This window comes from Bos grunniens, chromosome 10 (assembly GCF_055505025.1).
Source record: "Bos grunniens cultivar Pamir isolate PY7600 chromosome 10, Bosgru_T2T1.0, whole genome shotgun sequence".
NCBI lineage: Eukaryota > Metazoa > Chordata > Mammalia > Artiodactyla > Bovidae > Bos > Bos grunniens.
The window spans coordinates 55,237,818-55,261,780 of NC_141174.1; the positions used below are offsets into that span (position 1 = coordinate 55,237,818).

Genomic DNA, 23,963 nt, shown 5'->3' on the forward strand with positions numbered 1-23,963 from the left:
TGATAGTTGTCTCCAGTCTATTCTCTACAGAAAGCTATTTACCTAGAGTCATCTGACTAATTGCTCATTTTATGCTACTGAACACTCTAAGAGGACACTGAAATCTAAACTTATCGGCACTGGAAGTAACACCTGGAATTTTTTCTACTTTTTACCAGTAATACCTATAAATAAGTAATACAATAAGCTTCCAATCAGTCATCAGACTCCATCATAGCTTTTATTCTAAAGGCATTACAAATATCTTATCAAACTTTCTTTGTTAGCCCACCTATACCAAAGAAGGCTAGGTCAGAAATATTATTTCTACTTTACTGAGAGGAAATCGGGGACATAGGTTAAGTGACTGCTCATCTTTAAAATAAGAAATTGCTGAACCAATTTCAATGCCTCACACTTGAGTCAGGCTGCCCCAGAGAGATGTGATGGGATCATTTGTGAAGGGTATAAAAGTATGTTCCTGTTAATCTAGAAAGACGAGCTTCAGTATCTAGGACTCTGAAGGGTTTTCAAGAAGTACCATAAAGAGGTAACATAAAGAATTCATGAGCCAGAAGAGCAGTTCTTGAGTCTTTCAGTGTCTTAAAATGATTGAATCCTAAAGAGATTCATTTATGTGGGTTATTATCTATCAGTATGTACTCTATGAGAAACTAAAGCTGTTGTTGCTACTCAGTCACTCAGTCATGTCTGACTCTTTGTAACCCCATGGGCTGTAGTACACCAGTCTTCCCTGCCCTTCACTATCTCCTGGAGTTTGCTCACACTCATGTCAATTGATTCTAAAAAAACTAAAAGCTGAGAAATTTTTAAATATTCATTTAAAACTAACAATTACATGTTAATAATATTTTAATGAAAAATAACTGTTAAAAATACATAGTGAGAAGGGCATTTACAAATCTCTTTAGTGCAAACCTTAGGAGAAGACAGGTGGATAGTCAAAATGGATAATCAACAAGGACCTACTGTACCTACCACATGGAACTGTACTCAATGTTATGTGGCAGCTTGGATGGGAGGGGAGTTTGAGGGAGAATGAATACATGCATGCGTATGGCTGAGTCCCTTTGCTATTCACCTGAAATTATCACAACATTGTTAATTGGCTATACCCCAATACAAAATAAAAAGTTAAAAAAAAATAGAAGACAGGTGGTCTCTCATTTCTAATTCTGTATACAATCTGTTGCAAAATTACATGTTCTTTGGGAAATTCCACTGTTTGCTTATGAGAGAATGAGAATGAAAATGATATACAATGACTGGATGTTATTATGAAAAGAATTTTGATCCCAGTATCCTCTAAAAGGGTCTCAACGATCCTGGACTACATCTTAAGAATCTCTGAACCTTTTAAAAGAATATATATAAATTAATGTGCACAATGATATTTTATGATTTCCTTACAGCAAGGCTTAAATTCCACGGTCTTTTCTCCTCCACTCTCTCAATCAGTGGCTCCCAAACAGCATGGGTCTCATTGTAATAATGAACCTGGAAAGGCACAGAATTATAATGAGAATCTTTAAACTTTAACTACATATTTCCATAACCAGTATAAAAATACTAAGTAATGTAATATGTCAATAACCATTTTAAAAACATACCTAAAGACACAAAGAATATACATAAAAAAGGGTGCATTTTATTCTACTCTCTTGGCTTCACAAACAAATTATTTAGCAAAAGAACCCTTTAAAAATGATGGCCAAATAAACAGTATTATACATCAACAAATTAAATATTAGACTGTATTATCTATTCATATGTATACTTGCTATGATCATGCACACACAAAAAGCTCTCTTCTTAATTCATCAGTTGTACTTTTAAGAAGTTGTCTCTGCAGGAAGGTAATAATTAATGTGGTCATACCTCTAATGTCATGTCAGCAGAAGCAGCCATTAGGGAAGTCCAATTTTTAATATTTCCTGAAAACTTAGACTCTGCCAATAATAAAGGTACAGTTCGATGCCCAAGGCCACATTCTAAGGTAACTTGAACTGACTCGACAACAACAGCACAATTTTCCTCTATCGACTGATTTTCAACGTCTCTGAAACTTTCTGTTAATTCTGTGCCCATGTCAACACCAAGAAACCAAGAGTTGCAATCACTAATAGATTTGATGCCCCAGAGATTTTCCATTTCCTTAGATGTATCTTTGGATTCATCTTCTTTTGTCTTTGGGGACATAGCAGCCATTATTGTCATCACGGTATTAAGAATTATGGGTGAAATCTTTAAAAAAAAAAAAAGCAGAAAAAAATTCAGAGTAAATTCTTTCCCAGATGAGAAGAATGAATACATAATACAAAAAAAAATTTAAGTAACTAATTAAAATTTGAATATATCAACTGTATAACTAAGGAATACAAAAGAGAGCACACACAAAATCACACGTCCAGTTAACTGACCTCAAACCAGTGATTTCTGCTCAACTTGTTCTAGAATTAAGTAACTAACATGCATGTCAACTGTCAAAACCTAAAGTTAAATCAATTAATTCAGAGGCAAATAGTATTATGTGAAGAGAAAAATGCAGAAGGGTAACTGAATTTTTCAACCAGCTGCATTAACTAAACCAACTGCGTGATCCTCACCAAGATATACACACATGGTTTTCACTGGTCTCACTGAAACAGGAAACCTGAGACTCACCATGGAACCCCTTTCACACGAAGACATGAAGAGTCCACCTCCTACCATCTTTGGACAGTTTCTTTGCTCACCTCTTCATTCGAATCACTGTGCCTTAGTTCTTACATCTTCCATGATGATGTCTTCCATGCCTGGTGAACACCATCTCAGCCCACCCTCCACATGATTTTTCTAAAACCCAAACCTGAACATGTCATTCCTATGCTTAATAAAATCTTCAACAACTCCCCCTCGCTTTCAGGATAAGATTAGATCTCTCTTTAAGGACACAAACCTCTTTGTGACCTGACGCCTCATCAATTAGTTACCCATGACTTTCCAAAGTTTGAGCAATAAGTTAAGTGGATCGTTTCAATGTTCACTTCTTACAATCCTTACTTATTTAATATGCTAAAGAAATATGATTACATCACCAAAAGAAGGATCCAGTATGTAGTGCTTCCCAAACTTATCTGTCAACCAAATCCTTTTTTGCCTTGCCTTGTTAATGTAACCTATAACTAGTCCTCTTAGTCCCAACTCCACCATACCATTCTCCCCAGACATTTGGGATCACCCCTTCAAGACCTTAAAGGAGTTTTCAAACCTGGACCTATATACATATATATATATATATATATATAAGTAAAGTGATATACATGGAAAAACAGTCCCTCAGCATCTTAACCCAGTGTCTCAGACAAAGTGCATACAAATTCAAGTTTTCTCCCCATTTAGTAGTGTAGTCTCAACAAAATACCACCCAAGACCAACTACACTGAGAGAAAACTGAATTGTTATTTACATGGTAATTCAAATGACATTATTTTGAACCTTGGTTTATTCACTATTCACTATTTACCTAAATAATAAAGCTACTATCAGAATTGCTATTAACCACCTCAATTTTGTGTCCCTTGAACAGAGAGAGAAACAGATTTTATAAAGTATTCTGTATGTTTCATTTGTAATTGACCAAGAGGTCATACTTAGAGAATGTGAAAGGCACTGGAGAACAGATTGTTTTTTCAATACTTCAAAGGTAAGAGATAAAAAAATTCTAATACTTTATTTCTAGCATACATGTCATTAAAATATTTTATAAGACATATAAAACATTTAATTACATAAATATTAAATTCAACCAAACAGCACCCCAAATAAAAGCCTAAAAATAACACTGTAAATAAAATAACAGCAACTTCATTTTTCCATCCTTTCCTTCTCTTTCCCCTTCATCTCTGTTCTTCCCACCTAAACCCAATCTCCAACACACAAGCAAATATACTAGATAAAAATTATCCTGACCATCTGTATACATTTAAAAGTATAGCTCACCCTGAACAACATGAATCTGAACCATGAGGGTCCACTTAAATATGCCAATTTTCAATAGCAAATACTATGGACTACACTATTTGCATCTACAGATTTAGAACCTCAGACATGGAAAATCTGAGGAACTGCATGTACCGAGGCCTGACTATAAAGTTCAGTTCAGTTCAGTCGCTCAGTCATATCTGACTGTTTGCGATCCCGTGGACCGCAGCACGCCAGGCCTCACTGTCCATCACCAGCTCTGGGAGTTTACTCAAATTCATGTCCATCGAGTCGGTGATGCCATCCAACCATCTCATCCTCTGTCGTCCCCTACTCCTCCCACCTTCAATCTTTCCCAATATCAGGGTCTTTGACTATAAAGTTAAGCACTCCTAATCCCCACATTGCTCAAGGGTCAACTGCAGTCTTTCAAAGAAAACAGAAACAAACATTTGCATTAAAGAAAAACGGATTAGGGGTATTTACTGATTACTAAATATGTGACTAGCATAATGCTCTAAACATGAGACAAATCAAAAGATAAGAAAAAGAAAAATTGATTTTCACCCAAATAATATGATAGGCACTAACCTTAATTATAAATTCTTCAACTTTAATATCTATATTTTCTTTTCCTGATGTCTGTGTATATTTTTTCATAAATAGAGAACAGGGCTGTAAGACCTACAAACAGATAAGTGAAATTTACTTAAGGACACGTCTTACTTAATTTGAGATCTTTAACTATCGCCTATTACTAAAAGGAAAAGCAAATTAAATTATCTGAAAACCTCTCATGAGGGCTCTTCCAAACTATGGCAAGTCTACGATCACAGTAAAGGACTTTCAGCAGTTGTGACGAATTCCTTCATGCCAAATTCTTAGGTAGTAATGCACATTTACTAGCAGAAGTCTAAAATATCTTTTAAATGAAACTCATTCAGTTGTGTCTAACTCTCTGCAACCCCATGGACTGTAGCCACCAGGCTCCTCTGTCTATGGCATTCTCCAGGCTAGAATACTGGAGTGGACAGCTGTTCCCTTCTCCAGGGGATCTTCCCAACCCAGGAATCGAACCCAGATGTCCTGCATTGCAGGCAGATTCTTTACCGTATGAGCCACCAGGGAAGCCCAAAATATCTTTTAAATGATGTCCTGTGTAAAATATACTTTAAAGATATTTATAAAAATGAGCTAAGCAAGGTCTTACATTTGCAAAGAGGTAAATGAAAAAGGTATTTCATTATAATTTTTATGATCACAAAATTACTAGAAATTGTTATTCTAAATAAATAGTTCTGTTAACGTTTTTATTAAAAAAAGACTATTTGGTAAGGTAGGTAAATGAACAGTTTCCCAATGATTAACAACAGGTCAGTCTTGAATTTCCTGTAAGTCCTTATTAGAACAGATTGCAAATCTTCAAATTCAATGATTTATTAAAACTATGAGGCCTATATTGTTAAATATCTTTAAAGAAACAAATAAAATGCATCTGAACTGAATGAGGGAATTAATACTAAACAGCTTTCATTTTTAAAAAATTAGGATGAGCTTTAAATAGAAATGATTAATATAAACTTTCTGTGACATGTCAAGACGATCCCACTTAAGAATGTTTCATGATAACGTACAGATTAAGCTCAGCACTGTATTTCTTTACACAAGTCACTTTATCCATCCATTTTTTTGTAAACTTAAAATAACACTGCAAATAAGTCACATTATATAATGATGCTCTTTAACATAAAATAATCAATTTAATATTAAAAACCAAATGGTGTGATAGTTAATTCATTTAACCAAAATCACATTTTTTGACAGTAATGTGAAAGCACCATTGAAGTTAATTTGTAATAAAGAAAAACAATCTCTTTTGGGCATGTGACTCCACTGAATGTTTGGTTCATTCATCCACTCAGTCATTCATTGGATATATAGTGGTGAAAAAAAGCAACAGTTGAAACGGAATATTGATTTGTATGTACTAAAATTCAAATACTGTTCAGCAAAAGATGGTATAATGAAAATAAGTCTGGAAATAGTCTATAGTTCTGTCACTACAAACATGGGTAAATCATTTAACATCTTTGGAATTCAACATCTTTAACTGTATCATCTCAAGCTGGAGTAAATATAGAGCCCTCATATTTTAGGATTCTATGAATCAACCATTTCTGCCATCCTTCAATTCAAGCTTAGGATATAAAGTCATTCTTACTGTGGTAATATTTTTTCCTCTCTTTTCTCTGAGAAAAGGGCAAGCAAGCACTTTAAGATCTCCCAGAGAAGCTGTCATTATCTGTTCAAGTTTGGATGTTGATAGAAAGAAGTCACACTGGAATGAAGCTGTTAGAGCAGGAGCATCAGCCTTTGTCAGGTTGGCAACAAAAACCACTTCTGGATCCGTGATCTTGGCATTTAAAATCATATTTGGTCTTAGAGAGTCATCTGAAGAAACATAAACGGGAACCATAAAAGTTCTAGTAAAGTAAATCTTGTCACTTGTGTATATGTTATCTGTAAGTTTCTACACTGCTTCTAATATCCTGCTGTTAGGGATATGGTGAAAGTAACAATATAAATAACTGATTGGTTAGGACTAACCATAAATAATTATTAACTAATGCTGATTATGTGGGATAATGCAATCTTGATCCCTGTTTTAAGACTTTGACCTAACAGAAATAGTCTTGAAGTTCTTTTTGTTAGAATTAATGCATATATGCAATGCATGTATATACATCGGAGTGTGTACTATGTATGCTGCAAGAGCAGGGAAGGGAAAACAGGTGAGGGGAACATCAGGAAGAAGACAAGAGACCTGCTAAAAGCACACAGACCACTTTACTTGTTTACTTTGATTTTACCCTAACGTATATAGTCAGTGTCATACAATCTATAGTATAAATACATTACATGTATATATGAATACAGAGATATCATATGCCTACTGTTTAAGAAAGGCAAATGGAAAAATAAAATTCTGACCTTGCCAGTGAACAGCAGTTTTCCAATACTGCTCAATTGCACATTAGAGAGAAATATGCATGACCTTAGACAATTACAATTTAACAGAGAAAAGAAATGTTAATGGCAGAGCTGGAACCAGAGCACAGGCTTCTTGGCCCCTGATCCAATACACATTTCTATTCCTGTTGTTTAGTCGCTAAGTTGTGTTTGACTCTCTTTGACAGAGTAGCCCACCAGGCTTCTCTGTCCATACAATTTCCCAGGCAAAATACTGGAGTGGGTTACCATTTCCTTCTCTAGGGGTCTACCTCTCTCTCAAAAATTGACACTTACTAAGGTTTTTCTTCTGAATATATTTAAATTTGAAAGAGTAATTTTACATTCTTAAATGCTCCATTTCTCTTTTTTCCTGTTTGCAATTCTGGTATAATATAAGACAAGTTATCATCTGTGACAAATAAATTCTGCTAACCTTTCTCCATCTTGATTTTTGCTAAGGCAGTTTGTTTCAGTGGAATCTGTGATTCTTTAGTCATATTTTCTGGACTCTGAGGTACAGCCTTGATAAAGAAATCGGCCACAGTCATCAGGAATTCCACACTGGCACATACATACAGCTTGTCAAGAACAGCATCAATATGACTTTCATTTTTGCCTTGCTGGTAACTTATGTCAATCATAGAACTGTTGTTCTCTTGACCATTCTTCTTATCAATCATTCTGAAAAAAATTTATGTACATTCAATATTTTATTCCTGCTAAAACACTTAAAAAGATGAAAAATTTTCTAAGTGTCTTGTAATAGCTTTTCTTTCACCTTTCAGTTTCCAACCTGTATAGAAAACAGATCAGTGTTAACTGCAATCTAATTAGCTAATCAGCAACCAAGACAGGGTCTCCTAATCTCCACAGCCAAGGTTCATGGTAATAAGTAATCATAAGAGCACTTTATAATTATAACGCAATACTAGAAAAACAAATCAATGACCACTGAAAGGAAGTTTGGCAAAACACATTATTGTAGCCCCACAAAATTTAAAAGACAACCTCTTTATTTTATAAAATAAAACCTTCTTGAAGGAATTTATCTCCAAAGATCATTCGATACAACTGACTCCCAAGTTAGTCCATGTAATTCAAATCTGGCAGTGTTCATCAAGGGTCTGCAATGACAGTTTCCACACAGCCTCAAGCATGCTGCAAAAAGCAGGCTATGAAACAGAAGCATGGTCTTTATCACCCTCGCCTAGACTGCTAGGCTAGGCACCCTTGCCAATACACAAAGTTTGCAAACTAGAAAAGCTGAATGCATGAAAGCACTCTTCCCTCATTTATTCATCTCTTAGAAAGACAAAGGGCTCAAGCAGCAGAACAGTTTTTCTCCAAAAATAATCAAGAACAAAATATTATGTATCTCATTATTTGTGAAAGGAATAAAAATATTATTAGGCCACTAAAGTTGCGTGTCTCTCACTTTCCAATAGGGTGATATGAATTACTCTTTCAAAAATGAGTTGATAAATGTGAAAATTAGGGATTCCATTTCTGCTAAAACTTTTTTTAATCCTGTAGAGTCTTTTCTTTAAATTTAAGTATAGTTGATCTACTAAAACTTTTAAAGAAATTTTACAGAACTGTTTTAAAATATATATACAAAATAAATAAGACAAAAGATCCATAAATTGAAGGCTTTTTTGAAAAAAGATTCTGCCTACTGAAAACAATTTACAAAAATGTACCACTAATGAACCACACACATGAATTTCACTATTAAAATTCTTACATTTTCTTAGTTCCCACTTTTAAGACAATATTATTAAACTTCCCTTTAATTCAAACATAAAAGCAACTGAACCTGAAATTAGCACTATTTCTTGAAGCACTTCAAACTGAAATATGACCAAAGACCTACGTTGATAATTCCAAGGAATAGAATCCCAAAAATGATAATCAAAAGATCCCTTCTGACAATCTGAAGCCAAGCAATCAATGCCTGGTAACAATGCCAAGCGCATCAACCTTTTATATGTGCAGCAAATTGAGAAATGACAAACCTTGATGTTGCTCTCTCAATTCCTTCTCTGAGATCATCAAGAGTGCAGGTCTTAAGTTTAATACTGACATTCATTGAGCCATCCTTAAACATCTTCCCTGAAGAGGCCATAAGATGTAGCCTGAGTTCACCGAGCCGGAAACTATCATTATGAAATGCAAGTTTGGATTCCTGGGGTACATTTTTCAAGCAAAAGAATCAATTATCTTCAGGTGTATGTAATTAGTTTTAAACATATTTCTTAACTCAGAGATTAAAAGCAAATTTTTAAAGTATGGGTATTAAAACTGGAACAAAGAAAAATATGCATGTTTGTGACTGTATATGCACATGCAAATACATACCTAAGTGTGTGTGCTCATATTCAACAAGGGTTAATACATAAAATTTTCTGATTTACAGTTCAATGCAAAAAGAAAATCGGGAAACTGTCAATCAATCACTCTAACTTATAAATATTTAATGGGCTCTTCTGTAAATCACTCTGTGATAGGAACTAAAGGCTTTATGAGAAAGGATAAAGCATGGTACACGATCTTAGTAAGCTTATACTCTAATTGAAAAAAATAAAATGGAAATTTATTACAAAGAACATCACAAGGAGATGCTATAATTTGTAAATAAATAAAAAATGATACATTGTCACTTATCTACTCATACTTACATCTTCCTATATTCCACAAAGAATATTAAGAGATTAGGTAAAGAATAAAAACAGCAAAAGCTCATAGGGTCAAAGAGATAATTGTGGGCTGGGAAAAATTCATGAAGAATGTGAGAACTAACTGAACTTCAGAGAGTGATTGGAATCAAGCTAAGAGGGGTAGAAGGCATTCCAGATGGAGAAAGAACATGAGCAAACAATTCAAGATGCTCTGGGGGCACAAGGTACAGGCTGGCATCTTAGGCTTGAATATTTCAATAAAAGAAAAGTAGGGAAAAGAGTCTAGAAAGAAATGTGGAGGCCTAACTGTGGTCTCAAACCCTCAAGATTTAAACTTTAAGGAAAAACGACCTCAATATGTATTCCACACCATAACACATAGCTCAAATTTCTATAGGTATGATGAGACACTAAAAGAACAAAACCTAACCAACCAAGCAAAAAAATAAATAAATAAATAAACCACAGAGAGAGAAAATCTTTGGGGAAGTAGGATTTTCAGTTTAGCAGTAATTGCTCACTACAGACCAGTGAGTGTATTGATATAAAGGTGCTGCTGATGGGCAATTCTTGGCACCGTGGTTGTAACTGTCTATCTTCTCTTACTCAAGAGTACAATGCATGTAAATGGGTCAGAACGAAATTATTATTGGAAACTTGCAATGTCTTTAATTTACAAAAATACAGATAATTCACAAACTTGTGATTTGTAACTTTTAATAGAAATAACCAATGACACATCTACTAATCACAATATAATAGGGTTTCTGGTATGGTTACTGATGTAGACGATTTGGAGGCACTGAGTACATCAATGCTATATATTGTCACCCTGCTTATTTATACGCAGAGTATACCATGAGAAACGCTGGCCTGGAGGAAGCACAAGCTGGAATCAAGATTGCCCGGAGAAATATCAATAACCTCAGATATGCAGAAGACACCACCCTTATGGCAGAAAGTGAAGAACTAAAGAGCCTCTTGATGAAAGTGAAAGAGGAGAGTGGAAAAGTTGGCTTAAAGCTCAACATTCAGAAAGCAAAGATCATGGCATCTGGTCCCATCATTTCATGGCAAACAATGGGGAAACAGTGGAAACAGTGGCTGGATTTATTTTTGGGGGCTCCAAAATCACTGCAGATGGTGATCGCAGCCATGAAATTAAAAGACGCTTACTCCTTGGAAGGAAAGTTATGACCAACCTAGACAGCATGTTAAAAAGCAGAGACATTACTTTGTCAACAAAGGTCTGTCTAGTCAAGGCAATGGTTTTTCCAGTGGTCATGTATGGATGTGAGAGTTGGACTATAAAGAAAGCTACGTGCAGAATTGATGCTTTTGAACTGTGGTGTTGGAGAAGACTCTTGAGAGTCCCTTGGGCTGCAAGAAGATCCAACCAGTCCATCCTAAAGGAAATCAGTCCTGGGTGTTCATTGGAAGGACTGATGTTGAAGCTGAAACCAATACTTTTGGCCACCTGATGTGAAGAGATGACTCATTTGAAAAGACCCTGATGCTGGGAAAGATTGAGGGCAGGAGGAGAAGGGGACGACAGAGGATGAGATGGTTGGATGGCATCACCAACTCGATGGAGATGGGTTTGGGTGGACTCCGGGAGTTGGTGATGGACAGGGAGGCCTGGCGTGTTGCGGTTCATGGGGTCGCAAAGAGTCGGACAGGACTGAGTGACTGAACTGAACTGAACTGAATGTTCTTTTTTAATAAGTTAAAATTCACATAATGTAACACTGACTGTTTTCTAAGTAAAATGGGAATCTTAAAGTTTAAAAATAAAATAAAATTTAAAAAAAAATAAAAAATAAAAAAAATAAAATGGGAATCTGTAAATGGCTACATGACATTGAGGAACCTGAACTTGTGCCAATGTGTAAGTTGAATGACAACAAACAAGGAAGCCACTGCAGTACTGTGTGAGCTAAGAAGCCTCAAATGATGCAGCAGTGAGAACTTCCAGGAAAGAACAGAAATTCACTGAAACTGACAGTACTTGGTGTCCAAATGAATAAAGAATGTCAACAAAGAAGGAAGTAAAAGAAAACAACAGGATTGTAAGGCTGGGCAGCCAGTAGAATAATAGTACCTTAATCGAAATGAAGAATATATTTAACTGTTCATTTTGCATTACATCATTTTCTGACCTTTTATTAACATTAACGTTAAACATTAGAAATTAAGGCTGTCACCTCATACCAGTCAGAATGGCCATCATTAAAATGTCTACAAATAACAAACTGCTGGAGAGGGTACGGAGAAAAGGAAACCCTTCTGCACTGTTTGTGGGAATATAAACTGGCGCAACCACTATGGAAAATAGTGTGGAAGTTCCTTAGAAATTTAAAAATAGAGTTACCACATGATCTAGCGATCACATGCCCATATAGCCAGACAGAAATACATTTGAAAAGATACAAGCACCCCTATATTCATATAGCACTATTCACAATAGCCAAGATAAGGAAACAACCATTGAATGGATAAAGAAGACATGGTACATAAATACAATGGAATATGATTCAGCCACAAAAAGGATGAAACAATGCCATCTGCAGCAACATGGATGGAACTAGAGGTTATCATACTAAGTGAAGTAAGTCAGAAAGACAAATACCGTATAATATCACTTATATGTGGAATCTTAAAATGTGACACAAATGAACGTATCTACAAAACAAAAACAGACTCACAGACATAGAGAGCAGACTTGTAGCTGCCAAGGATGGGGAGTATGGGAGGAGTAGATGCAAACTGTTATACATAGGATGGATAAACAACAAGGTCCTACTGTCTATCACAGGGAACCATATTCAATATCTTATAATACACCATAAAGGAAAAGAATGTAAAAAATGAATATATATATATATATATATATATATATATGTATGTATAACTGAATCACTATGCTATATAGCAGAAATGAATACAACACGGTAAAGGACATGGAACAACAGACTGGTTCCAAATAGGAAAAGGAGTACATCAAGGCTGTATATTATCACCCTGCTTATTTAACTTATATGCAGAGTACATCATGAGAAACGCTGGACTGGAAGAAGCACAAGCTGGAATCAAGATTGCCAGGAGAAATATCAATCACCTCAGATATGCAGATGACACCACTCTTAGGGCAGAAAGTGAAGGGGAACTAAAGAGCCTCTTGATGAAAGTGAAAGAGGAGAGTGAAAAAGTTGGCTTAAAGCTCAACATTCAGAAAACGAAGATCATGGCATCCAGTCCCATCACTTCATGGGAAATAGATGGGGAAACAGTGGAAACAGTGTCAGACTTTATTTTTTTGGGCTCCAAAATCACTGCAGATGGTGACTGCAGCCATGAAATTAAAAGACACTTACTCCTTGGAAGGAAAGTTATGTCCAACCTAGATAGCATATTGAAAAGCAGAGACATTACTTTGCCAACAAAGGTCCGTCTAGTCAAGGCTATGGTTTTTCCTGTGGTCATGTATAGATGTGAGAGTTGGACTGTGAAGAAGGCTGAATGCCGAAGAATTGATGCTTTTGAACTGTGGTGTTGGAAAAGACTCTTGAGAGTCCCTTGGACTGCAAGGAGATCCAACCAGTCCATTCTGAAGGAGATCAGCCCTGGGATTTCCTTGGAGGGAATGGTCCTAAAGCTGAAACTCCAGTACTTTGGCCACCTCATGAGAAGAGTTGACTCATCGGAAAAGACTCTGATGCTGGGAGGGATTGGGGGCAGGAGGAGAAGGGGACGATAGAGAATGAGATGTCTGGATGGCATCACTGACTCGATGGACGTGAGTCTGAGTGAACTCTGGGAGTTGGTGATGGACAGGGAGGCCTGGCGTGCTGCGATTCATGGGGTCGCAAAGAATCGGACACGACTCAGCGACTGAACTGAACTGAACTGAATTGCACAAATGACAGATACTTGGCTCAAGGTCCAACGGTAATAATATATGAATACTGTATAACTCTTATAATATGAAACATAACAAAACATATACATGGACATAAACAATAGATATAATACTTACAATAAGTGCTTATTATGGGTATTATTATATTATATGCATGAGTATTATGATGATACTAATCAACTGATATAATAAAAAACATTTATTAGAAGACACTATATAAAAAAGCTTCCTAAAAAAAATCAATGACATATTATGTGGTTCAAATCATAATGACACTAGACCTTGGTTCCTCAATTCACTCATCAGTATCCTTAACATATCATCTAATAAATAAAAAGTTTATTCAAGGAAAACATAATGCTTATATATCATAGATAATCATAAATTTTAAAATAACCCTCTAAGGTTCCAAAGCCACTAAATTATTTTCCTTAAATAGTTAAATATGCATGTATATATAGCTATGTAGTAAAACTGTACATATAGCTAATTATCCACATATAAAATATTTCTCCTAGAGCTAAGTCTAAATATTTTAGCACTGATATTACTTGGAAAAAAGTAAAAAGTTTTCCTAAGCCTAGAAAGATTAAAAACACTAACAAAGTGCAAACAGAGAGCAAGACCAATGCATACTCTGTAGGCCAAATAGAATTTAACAGAGATCAACCTTAAGAAGAAGAATCACATCAAAAAAATGACAATATTCTAAAATTGAATATCAAGAGCTAAGGACTTTCTCCTAGATATAGACATTAACTACATACCTGGCTGGTATCATTGTTATACAGTACAATAGAAAGAGATTCAAAGTGAAAGTCAAACTGGAGAGTGACACTCTGGTCCAAAGCAAGCTTGGGGTCTGTCACATCTTCTTGTTCTAATGGTTCAAACATAAATATGAAAATTAGTAAGCTTTTAAGTATGTATATGACTTTATACATATTTTGTATACATAAAGCTAGGATAATAATGCATGATTCTAAATTTATATGATACTTTCAAGAATTATTTAAATCATGATGAAACAATGAACAAAAATAGCAATATATTCCATAAATATTTAGTACTGGGCAAAATGTACACAGACTATCTATATTAAAAATAAAAAGATGGCCTGGCAAAGACTATTAAGACAACTTTTTTTAAAAAGCCCTACAAACGCAAGTCTACTTAATTGTAGTTTATAATTATTAAAGCATTTCACTTAACTGGTTACAGGCTATTCTCAAGAGATTATGAAATTGGAGGCAGAGAAAAGTAAAATACTTTGTCCAAGAGCAGACAGCTAGTCAGTAAAAGATCCTCTGCTAGTGTAGTTCATGTCTCACTATCTTTAATTACCTATGACATCCAATCCATTACCTTTGATAGATAAAAGCAGAGTTACCTTTAATAACTTAAAAGCAGAGTTGAAGAGACCTCAAATATAATGTGGCACAGGGAGTCTCTGGAATTCTGAGGTGAAAGAGACTTCAAGAAGTAATGCAGTCTTATCCCTCATCTTTAGACAGAAACTTTTTAGACAAAGAATACATAATGCTTTCAATCCTGCTTACAAAGTGATTCTGCAGTCTCTTTTGGAGATGGATTCTATTATTTTGGTCATTTATAGGAAAGTCTATTCTTACATGTTACTGCAAGAGCAAGCACAGCATAGCTTTAACTACATTAAGGCTTCTCCAAGTTGGAAAACGCCAGGCTTTTTCCCTTTCCCTTTCCCGAAAATAAGCTACATTCCCACGTAGTTTTTCCATCAGAACTTGTTTTGTTTTCCCAAGTGCCACATTAACTATACAGCTTGAACCAGGGACACAGACTGACCACAGGTGAATATAGTGAGATTGTTAACCACATAAAGCTTGCCTGCTGCAGTTTATTCGTCCATACAGTACACTATTCCTGTCTGACTACAGCAACAGCCTACGTATCTATCACTTGTCCGCACGGCAGCATGAACTCAGCCTGGGGAGAGATGCAGGGAGGCCTCACTAAATTCATATAGTGCTCATAACTATCCTCAACCAAAAACCTTATTTTGCTCACTGCTCCAGGCATTTGTTTTATGACTTCAAAACACACCAGACCTAACTATAGGAGAAGCACTGCTGGCTTAGTATAGTTACTGGCAGCTTAACTGACTGCTGCCATAACTAACAGTCAATGACTTAAACGTGATAAAAGCACAACAGTCTGGGGTCATTTATTAAATGGACAAGGAACACTCCATCTCACTTTAGCCATGAAAATACTAACTTATTCACAGTCTAAAACAAAACATGATATTCACATAACAATTTTAAATGATGAAAAACAGTGAAATTATAAAACTATTGTATATACTTGGCCAAGAAAGCAGAAAGGAACCTTGTATGTTAGAAAGATTGTCTTTTAAAAATAGCTGAATTTAAAAGGTTCAGTGCCTTTGAAAGATAACAATTTTAATAATCTGGAAAATTCCCTTCTGTATCTGACTGTATCACTCCCCAGTGAAGACAGATAAGCAAAGCTGTTACTGAACCAGAATACCTTCCTATTTCATGGACCAGTCATCTGAGGATGACACCAGTTCCTTTTCTCTCTTAATTATTTTGGGCTCTTACTATGCTGCATCCCTACTTTGCTTTTTCTCTCAAAGTATACTACTTCAGTTCAGTGCAGTTCAGTGCAGTCACTCAGTTGTGTCCGACTCTTTGTGACCCGATGAACCGCAGCACACCAGGCCTCCCTGTCCATCACCAACTCCCAGAGTCCACCCAAACCCATCTCCATCGAGTCCATGATGCCATCCAACTATCTCATCCTCTGTCGTGCCCTGCCCTCAATCTTTCCCAGCATGGCCAAAGTACTGGAGTTTCCGCTTCAACATCAGTCCTTCCAATGAACACCCAGGACTGATCTCCTTTAGGATGGACTGGTTGGATCTCCTTGCAGTCCAAGGGACTTTCAAGTGTCTTCTCCAACACCATGGTTCAAAAGCATCAATTCTTCTGCACTCAGCTTTCTTTATAGCCCAACTCTCACATCCATACATGATCACTGGAAAAACTATAGCCTTGACTAGACGGACAATATCTTTGTTGACAAAGTAATGTCTCTGCTTTTTAACATGCTATCTAGGTTGGTCATAATTTTCCTTTCAAGGAGTAAGCGTTTTTTAATTTCCTGGCTGCAAACACCATCTGCAGTGATTCTGGAGCCCAAAAAATTAAAGTCAGCCACTGTTTCCCCATCTATTTGCCATGAAGTGATGGGACCGGATGCCATGATCTTCGTTTTCTGAATGTTGAGCTTTAAGCCAACTTTTCCACTCTCCTCTTTCACTTTCATCAAGAGGCTCTTTAGTTCTTCACTTTCTGCCCTAAGGGTGGTGTCACCTGCATATCTGAGGTTATTGACATTTCTCCCAGCAATCTTGATTCCAGCCTGTGCTTCTTCCAGCACAGCATTTCTCATGATGTACTCTGCATATAAGTTAAATAAGCAGGGTGACAATATACAGCCTTGACGTACTCCTTTTCCTACTTGGAACCAGTCTGTTGTTCCATGTCCAGTTCTAACTGTTGTTTCCTGACCTGCATACAGGTTTCTCAAGAGGCAGGTCAGGTGGTCTGGTATTTCCATCTCTTTCAGAATTTTCCACAGTTTATCGTGATCCACACAGTCAAAGGCTTTGGCATAGTCAATAAAGCAGAAATAGATGTTTTTCTGGAACTCTCTTGCTTTTTCGATGACCCAGTGGATGTTGGCAATTTGATCTCTGGTTCCTCTGCCTTTTCTAAAATCAGCTTGAACATCTGGGAGTTCGTGGTTCACGTATTGCTGAAGACTGGCTTAGAAAATTTTGAGCATTACTTTACTAGCCTGTAAGATGAGTGTAACTGTGTGGTAGTTTGAGCATTCTTTGGCATTGCCATTCTTTGGGATTGGAATGAAAGCTGACCTTTTCCAGTCCTGTGGCCACTACTGAGTTTTCCAAATTTGCTGACATATTGAGTGCAGCACTTTCACAGCATCATTTTTAGGATTTGAAATAGCTCAAATGGAATTCCATTACCTCCACTAGCTTTGTTCGTAATAATACTACCTCAATGCCCCTTGAATTGGGCAAATTCAACTTTCACAAATAAAGGGCAAGCATGCATCATGCAGGCAACAAGAGGTGGGCCCTCCCTTTAGAGCAATGAGCCCAGTTCTTTCCCCTGGGAACTTCAAGGCAGTCTCAGCCCCTTCTGATCTTCCACAGTAAATAATACAGCATTGGATCAGTTCACACCACATTACACTGGACAATTAAAAAACCCACTAAATGTAAATATGACATTAACATCTAATTCTTTTCAACAATCAAAGCAAAAATCTCCATCAATTTATACCTATGAAGTGCTCAGGTCTACTGGAAACGTCTTGTCTGACTCTCACAGCCTCCTGGGTAGACTGTGTAGGGCTTGGCTGTGAAGAAGCTTCTCCAAGATTCTCTAGCAAAATTTTCATTAAAACTGTTAAGTCATCTCTACTGAGAGCAACCTAGAAACCACAATAGGTTACTGTTAATACAAAACAATAAATGATGCAAAATATCTATGTCTTAACTTATGGTCTGTCAAATAAACTGTTCATCTAACTAAAAAAAATAAGCGAGTTGAGACCATAAATAGCAGGATGAAAGTATTTTATCTTGTATAGTATTAGACATTACTCCTGTGTGTAGACAGATTTTTGCCTCCACTCATATCCAAGCCCCTGCTTCCGGTACGCCCCTCCTGCTGCCTTAACTGTTACTGTTACTGTAACTCATTCTTTCTGGACCTGTGATCCTCTCCCCTCTCCCTAGCTCATCTCCATTCTGCTTCTCTCTCTTCTCATCCAGTACCGGCATCCTCCTCCACATTGTCTGCTCTCCCCCAAACTCAAAATAGGAAGAATGCTGTTCAGTTTCCAGTCTCCATCAAGAAGGAAAAAGATGCGCTCCTGCAATGTAGTCTTATTCTCAGTACATGCGTGTCTGCATATACTTAAATCATTTAACCTATCAAGATGATGCCTCCTAGAACAGTAATAAATCCATCTGCACAGAACTGTTAAAAGCCAAAACACAGGCCAAGATGAGCATCTTGCTAATCTCCAACCTTTATAAAAAGGGGATATGTGACAAAAAGAAAAAAAAAAAAAGGCAAGAGATTTTGAGTCAAGTAGATATGTGTCAACTATACCACTCTCAAGCTGTGCTGTTGGCTAAGTTTCTTAGCCTCCTTAACTCGAGAAATAATATCTTCCTCATCAGTGGCTGCAGAACAACATGAAGCTGCTAGAATAAAGAAAGATGCTACTGGCTGCTAAGACCCGTTAAACCTTTTCATCCTTCCATCGTTTGTGCATTTCCCCTACACATACTGAGGCATCCCTAGTGGCTCAGAGATAAAGAATTTTCCTGCCAATACAGGAGATTCAGGTTCGATGCCTGGGTCAGGAAGATCCCCTGGAGAAGGAAATGGCAACCCAATCCAGTATTCTTGCCTGGGAAATCCCATGGACAGAGGAGCCAGGTGGGCTACAATCCATAGGGTTGCAAGAGTCAAACACGACTTAGCAACTAAATAACAGTAATAACCTACACCTAGTAATAGTGATCCAAAAGGTCTTTTTGAAGTTCAGTTGAGTTCAGTTCAGTCATTCAGTCATGTCCGACTCTTTGCGACCCCATGAATCACAGCACACCAGGCCTCCCTGTCCATCACAACTCCTGGAGTCACTCAAACTCATGTCCATTGAGTGGGTGATGCCATCCAGCCATCTCGTCCGCTGTCGTCCCCTTCTCCTCCTGCCCCCAATCCCTCCCAGCATCAGAGTCTTTTCCATGAGTCAACTCTTCGCATGAGGTGGCCAAAGTACTGGAGCTTCAGCTTTAGCATCATTCCTTCCAACCCAAATCCAAACAGGTGCATTCACAGCACCTTTTCTTCTGAACCCTGCAGTACCCTGAGCCCCTCAAATTGTGCCCCTATCCCCAAGGACAACACCTGATTCCCAGCCTAAATGAAAGTGTGGACATATTTTAGCATGAGATGACGACCAGGGATTTCTTATTTGCTCCAAGTCCCAGTCCTTAGAAAACAGACATCACTTTAACTTCCCAGAACTTCTTTCTATATTCATTTCCACTTGTGCTACCAACTGAGATAGCATAGCCTCCCGAAGAACAGCTAACTTCACCACCTCCTAGTATTTGAAAAGGATCCAATGTTAGTTCTGTGATCTAATCTGAGCAAGGGAGAATTTAAGAGAACAGTACTATATCCTAGAATAGAAAAGTCAATACTCTGAATAAACACATGCTCTTCTTTATATATTTATCCATACCACAGACAGGGATCTCTCATTCCTATAACAAGCCTCAATTTTAATATCCTCACTAGTAGAACTCGGATCCTTTGACCCTTCTCGCTATATCTTAGAACTAACTCTGAAATAGTCACAGATACCAAAACCCATTACACTGCCGAATTTTCACTCATCTTCCACACATTCTGTTTAGTCACTCCCTCCTTCCCTATCCCCTACTGCTTGGCTTCAGCAGTTTCACACACAGGCACACAAGAATCCCAAGGTTCCTACACTAGGGTGACCATCTTTGACCAGTATCATCTCTTCCTGTGAGCCTACCTACGACCTGCTAACTACAATACTAAAAATACTGCTGCTTATATGCTTACCAATGAAACATATTCACCTACTGAAAATGGCTGCTCTTCTAATTAAAAGCGTGTTTCTATACATTAAAAACACTATTTAAGGTGCTTTGGATGTGGTATCTAAGTATCACTTTATAGGGACTTGCCTGGAGGGTCTATACTTAAGATTCTATCCTTCCAATGCAGGGGGCACAGATTCAGTCCTTGGCTGGGGAACTAGGATCCCGCACACCATATAGCATGGTCAAAAAAAATTTTTACATAAAATTTAAAATATCACTTTTCTTTTATTATTTGTCTTAAAACTTGAACAGAATCTTCTAAAATTACTAATAATAATCTCAGTAGACTCCCTAGCTTTCAACCTCAGAGTTCTTGCTGGCTTCACCAAATATCCAACTAATAAGAAATAAACAAAAGTGTGAAAAACTACGACACCTTCATTTTCAGTTAACAAAGCATTCCCTTTTAAACGTTTTATCACTTTCTGATGTACACTAGAACTACACTGTGATCAATGACAAAAGACTAGCTAGCGAGCAATTATTTTATACACATACTTACCTGCATAGGTTTTAGTCTTCCTTTTACCTCCACTCCTGGAATTTGCACATACCATGATGCTGCTAAATTTCGCTGTATGTATAAAAGCATGTTGACTGGTTTTAAAATTTCAATGTCATGTTGTAGCAAGTCAGCCTGCAAAATTGTTCTGAAAGATAATTAAAAATGTATTTTATATTTCTAAAATGTACATTTTAAAATGAAGACTATCATCATATGTGTACCAGTTTCCACACAGCATTTTTCCAAACACTAAAGACTGCTATCAGAATTCTTTTAGAACATGCTTCTTTTCAAAAATCAATCAGGATAAGTTTATAAAACAGAGCTACATAAAACAAAGCCCATGCAATGCTGATTTCAAAGAAACAAACTGCATGAGTATGACTATTGCGCTATTTACTATCTTTCCCAAAGACTAATAATAGCTACTAACCAATGTCATACAAACAAATGTTACATCCTCCTAAAACATCTCTGAAGGACAAAGAAAGTGGTGCTGTACTAGGCCCTTAGGTTTATGCTATTAGTACTTCTCCAAACTCAAAGGGAAAAGCTCACCAAACCTAGAAGTTAAACAAGCATATTATAATAGTCATTTCTAGCCTGCCATCTAACACATATTTGAACCACCAAATAATATGCTCTTGTCATCCAACAGAGCCAACACCTTCCCATTTTGATTTGATAATCCATTAGATAGCTTACTGAGAATTCCTAGATGTGACATGCTTTGGAAACGAGAAATAAATCTTAAATTTTATTATATTTTTAAGAAGGCTTTGTCCATGTATAGCTCTGTGCAAAGCAAATAAATAAATATCTAAATTGAGTATTAACAATAATCTTATAATAGGAAATTTTTATAGAGTAAAAAAACACATCATAAATTTAGTAAGACAAAGTATAGATTCTATGAGGTCCATCACTATCAACCACTAACCAAAAATCAATGGTCAAAGTTTCATGATTAGAAGAAATAAGGAATATGAACCATGAACCACTAGAGTGTTTTACCCTGGCAATGATTCTATAAAAATTCTATTTCTAGTAAGTAATACATAGTTGGGGCTTCCCTGGTGGCTCAGTGGTAAAGAATCCACCTAAAATGCAGAAGATGCAGGTAACTCCTGGGTAGGGAAGATTCCCTGGAGAAAGAAATGGCAACCCACTCCAGTATTCTTGCCTGAGAAATCCCATGGAGAGAGGAGCCTGGCGGGCTATAGCCACAGGATGGAAAAAGAGTCAGACACAACTTAGCGACTAAACAGTATGCAACTGGATTATATATTTATACCTGGACAGCTTTAGCTGAGTGAGTTGGATGTCCATTTTATCAATGATGGGGGGTAGAGAATGATGTCCCCTAGAAACTACATTAAACCGGTTTTCAACTGTGATTAAACCCAGATCTGCTATAATAGCATTAGGTGATACTGAAGACTGAGGAATGATAATAACTGGTGCTTTCAAGTTGATATCCATCAAAAGGCGGAAACTCTTTTCGGCCAAGTCTTTCATGCTGGAAGCAGCTCTTTCTGCAGCCTGGGCCGTAGCTGAGCTCAAAGCTTCTTTGGCAGTTTGAAAATTGTTGAGGAAGTTCTGTGGGAAAATACTGGTATTTAGAGTTCCCCCCAAAACAGGGATTTATTTTTTAAAGGAAAAACTTTAAAAAAGTGAAGCTAAATCAAAGAGGTGATATAAAAGAGATGTTATTTATGACTGTGTACATGAAATAAAATTTAGAAAGATACACTCTGATATATTAACATGAACAAGAGTCCCTTCACTTTATGTATTTCAGAATTATTTATTGACAAATTTTGGTAGCAATTCTTTTTTGTGTGTGTGAAAATAACAATGTTTATTGAGGACTTGCTAAATGCTTTACATGTTTTTCTTTGTTTCATATTTTTTAAGTTTATTTATTTAAATTGGAGGCTAATTACTTTACACAATTGTGGTGGTTTCTGCCATACATGGACATGAAACCTCCCTTTCACTCATTTAAAACCTCCCTTTTACTCATGAATGTTGGCCATTTTAACCCAAATTTACATAAAGAGGTGGAGGAGAAAGCTTTACGGCTCCCAAAGTAGCTTTGAATCTGTACCTCTAGGTCATAGGAATAAAGTCTAGTTTTAGAAACTAAGGTTTTGCCTGCTTATTTCTGAAGATTCTTTTCTTAAGTGTACTTCAACATGAGCAAAGGTGCTTAAGTTTTACAATCTTGCTATCACTAACAAGAGTCAAAAATTATTTATTTAGAGTAAGATACCATTCATCTCAAATTCAACTAAACACAGAAAGTCTTTTCCCAAAAGAGAAAAGAACTGGAAGCGATATTCTTGATGCACATCCATTAATAACACAGATGGCTTATTCAGTTGTTTATTTAACTAATCCCCCTCCAAATAAATTACTTTTCAGAAAAATAAAACATCATGGTTTACATAGAAATGTGTGATTTGAAAGCTTTGATTAACAGTCCTGCTAAAAGAAAGGTATAGGCAAATTAAACTCATTACTCCATGAAACTTACATGGAAATAAATAATTAAAAGAATTTTATGGCTTTCTTTATTATAATTATAATCAAAGCTGTAAGTTCCAGTATTAGCCCTTCCAATGCCTAATGGTCTCCTTAAAGGATTCTTTTAGCTAACCATATTTTAAGGGTATCTCTCAAAACAACTAAAACTGAAAAGCCATAACAAACATCAGAAAGTATTTTCAAACTATGTAACTATGTTAAAGAATGATCCTTCATAGTTGGTTCAAACCAATAATAACTGTAATAATCTATTTAGCATTTAGGAGTTTATCACACAACCCTATTTAGTAAAGATTTTGACTATCTAGATTCAGATACACAGGCAAAGATATTTAGGCTTCAATGAGAAATAAATATATTTTTAAAATAAACTTACCAAAAGAGACATGAAGAATTTATGAACATACACAATCTGAATACAACCCACTTTGAGACTAAGTTTGCCATCTACTTTAGACATATCAGAATAGGCCTTTCCTTCTGTGGCATCTGGATAAAGAGTCATTTCAAACCTAAAGACTTCATCTCCCAAAATAGAGACAGCCTAAAAGTATTAAATTAACTCGTTATTACATCAAAAGA

At 36.4% G+C, this 23,963-nt stretch overlaps 1 protein-coding gene across 2 annotated transcripts in view; it reads right to left on the reverse strand.

Annotated features, from left to right (window-relative positions):
• VPS13C (vacuolar protein sorting 13 homolog C) overlaps nt 1-23,963 on the reverse strand; it is a 175,869-nt gene that overhangs the window by 51,057 nt on the left and 100,849 nt on the right. For both annotated transcript variants that reach the window (XM_086321316.1, XM_086321318.1), the window contains 11 exons: nt 23,758-23,925; nt 22,126-22,430; nt 20,829-20,976; nt 17,949-18,099; nt 14,340-14,452; nt 8,991-9,160; nt 7,409-7,656; nt 6,185-6,414; nt 4,555-4,647; nt 1,879-2,244; nt 1,411-1,497 (listed from right to left, as the gene is read on the reverse strand). In XM_086321316.1, the coding sequence (XP_086177442.1) occupies nt 1,411-1,497; nt 1,879-2,244; nt 4,555-4,647; nt 6,185-6,414; nt 7,409-7,656; nt 8,991-9,160; nt 14,340-14,452; nt 17,949-18,099; nt 20,829-20,976; nt 22,126-22,430; nt 23,758-23,925 (2,079 nt within the window). The remainder of the gene's footprint in view (nt 1-1,410; nt 1,498-1,878; nt 2,245-4,554; nt 4,648-6,184; nt 6,415-7,408; nt 7,657-8,990; nt 9,161-14,339; nt 14,453-17,948; nt 18,100-20,828; nt 20,977-22,125; nt 22,431-23,757; nt 23,926-23,963) is intronic.